Genomic DNA, 2,026 nt, shown 5'->3' with positions numbered 1-2,026 from the left:
CCCAAGACGGTCATTCTCCTGCTGCGCTGCTGTGTGCTGTGAAGGGAGAGACAATGCTCGTTTTGTCCTCGAATTGCAGTGCACGACTACAGCTCCGCAGCAAGACAACAGCCTTTGTGGAGAGCCTGGCAATGGTAGGGGGAATAGCTCTACAGCAGACAATATCTTTTGTGAACAGTTATTTATAGCATGATAGCTAAACGGTATTTAAGTAGCCTAGTTCTCGCTGTAATACCCCAGTCTCGAACTAAAGTTTATACCCCACCATCTTATCTCGAACTCAACTAATTCATTGGGTCTTGAACCACACAACACTCTTGTCACATAAGTGAACTCAGTCGGACATATCTGAAGTGCGAGGTACTGAACTGTTTATCACGTGATGATTGTCACATGGGATTTGAGTCTAACAATTAGTTTGAGACTTTCGCTTCCCTTTCTCAAGCCCAACTGTGCTGAGAAACTGAATGCCCATCACACTTAATCCCTCCAACCCAAACTTCACTCACGAGTTTTTTAAACTCTTCATTGCTATTATCGGAATTCTAGTCGGTCTACTGGTGCTCGTACAGCTTTGCCGCGGACATCATTCGATTATCGCCTGGTCTATCCGTCACTATCATGAATTTCAATGTATTCGCCGAATTCTACGAAATGCTACACCGGATCTTCCTCTTCATAACATCCCTTCTTCCACTCGACCTTCGATGTCCCGACAGCCCGACCAGCCAGAGGGAGTCGACTCCGAAGACGTCTCTGGGAGAACGTCTTCGGAACGCCCGATGGAAGAAGAAGAGGAACAACCCCGTCAGCATGCATACCCCCCACGACCACCCCCAGCGGTCATTCGGGACCCTGGAAACCCATGGGCAACAGGGTTCCGACGACCTAGGTCCAATGTCACCGTCCCATCCCCCCAGCACAGTACCCGAGCACCAAGGACAACAACCTCAGTCTCTGGCACCAGCATCGGGCACCGTGCCAGAGACTCCCTGGACAGCTCACAGATGGCTCATGGGACCAGTACTAGGACACGGGGATCCCATCATACAGCGTCAGTATGAGAGAACAGCACTGACAACAGGACAAAGGCTAGAAACGACCTCAGCAGGCAGCATGACTGGTGGCATGCCGCCATTCAAATCCATGTCGACAATGAGATCTACAGGGAGAATGACCTCTTCGGGAGGTATCTCCGAGCACGAGAGGAAGAGCAGCAAAGGAGAGAGGCTGGAAGTACCGACAGCGGCACCTTGGTCAACACCAGCACTCTCGACTCCCCATTCCAACAGCCCACCCCTTCCTCCACCAAGTCTGACCCATGGGTGGGACCCGCTGACAGAGTCATCTATAGCGACAATGTCCCCAGACAAGAAGAGCTCGATGCCGACGAGCTCGATGACGGCTGCCCACTATCATATGGAACGGATACTATCGCAGACACCGACAGCATCCCATATCAAGGAAACGGAATATCGGCGGATCGGGGATCGATTGAAGGGGACAGCCAGCACATCGACTCCACAGGAGACCTTAAACGGTTTCTTGATGGACCAGTGGCCGCCCTCTTCCTTCAACCCCGATTTTACAGGAATTTCCGTCGATATAGCTGAGCAGTGGCGACAAACACAGTAGGGAAACAGGCCGAGCATGAGCAACAGCAGCCTGGGCGGGAGCCTTCTCCTCACCCCAGCCCAGAGGACGCTGGACCAAGTACCGAACCCCAGACCCGCCAAACCGACAACTTACGACCTAGCTGAAATTTCCCTCCTCGGAGGGGAAATATGGGACCAGGACGGCGAAGCGGACGACGGGGAGGAGGGTTCAATAGGGGAGGTCGGGGACCTTCCCTTTGAATCCAAAGAAAATAAAGAAGGACAGGAAGAGGGGGAGGTTTCACGACATGCGGCCCTGAGACAGGCCAATTTTAATATTAATCAACAAATTTTGCATTACCAGATGAAGCCGACACAGCCAAACAATGGCAGACAAACGACAACCAAGCCGTGGAAACCGAACATACAAC

At 52.0% G+C, this 2,026-nt stretch overlaps 1 protein-coding gene across 1 annotated transcript; it reads left to right on the top strand.

The window, feature by feature from the left end:
- Positions 1 to 467: 467 nt before the first annotated feature.
- Positions 468 to 1,613, top strand: BT62DRAFT_1006851 (uncharacterized protein; the record flags this gene model as incomplete). Its single annotated transcript, XM_043177280.1, has 3 exons — positions 468 to 511; positions 573 to 1,058; positions 1,112 to 1,613. The coding sequence occupies 3 exons, from the start codon at positions 468 to 470 to the stop codon at positions 1,611 to 1,613; spliced, it is 1,032 nt and encodes a 343-aa protein (XP_043039322.1).
- Between the last annotated feature and the right edge of the window lie 413 nt (positions 1,614 to 2,026).

This window comes from Guyanagaster necrorhizus (genome assembly GCF_019112545.1).
Source record: "Guyanagaster necrorhizus MCA 3950 unplaced genomic scaffold BT62scaffold_14, whole genome shotgun sequence".
Taxonomy (NCBI): Eukaryota; Fungi; Basidiomycota; class Agaricomycetes; order Agaricales; family Physalacriaceae; genus Guyanagaster; species Guyanagaster necrorhizus.
The sequence above is the reverse complement of the archived record's forward strand: the minus strand, read 5'-3'. Positions and strand labels throughout refer to the sequence as shown.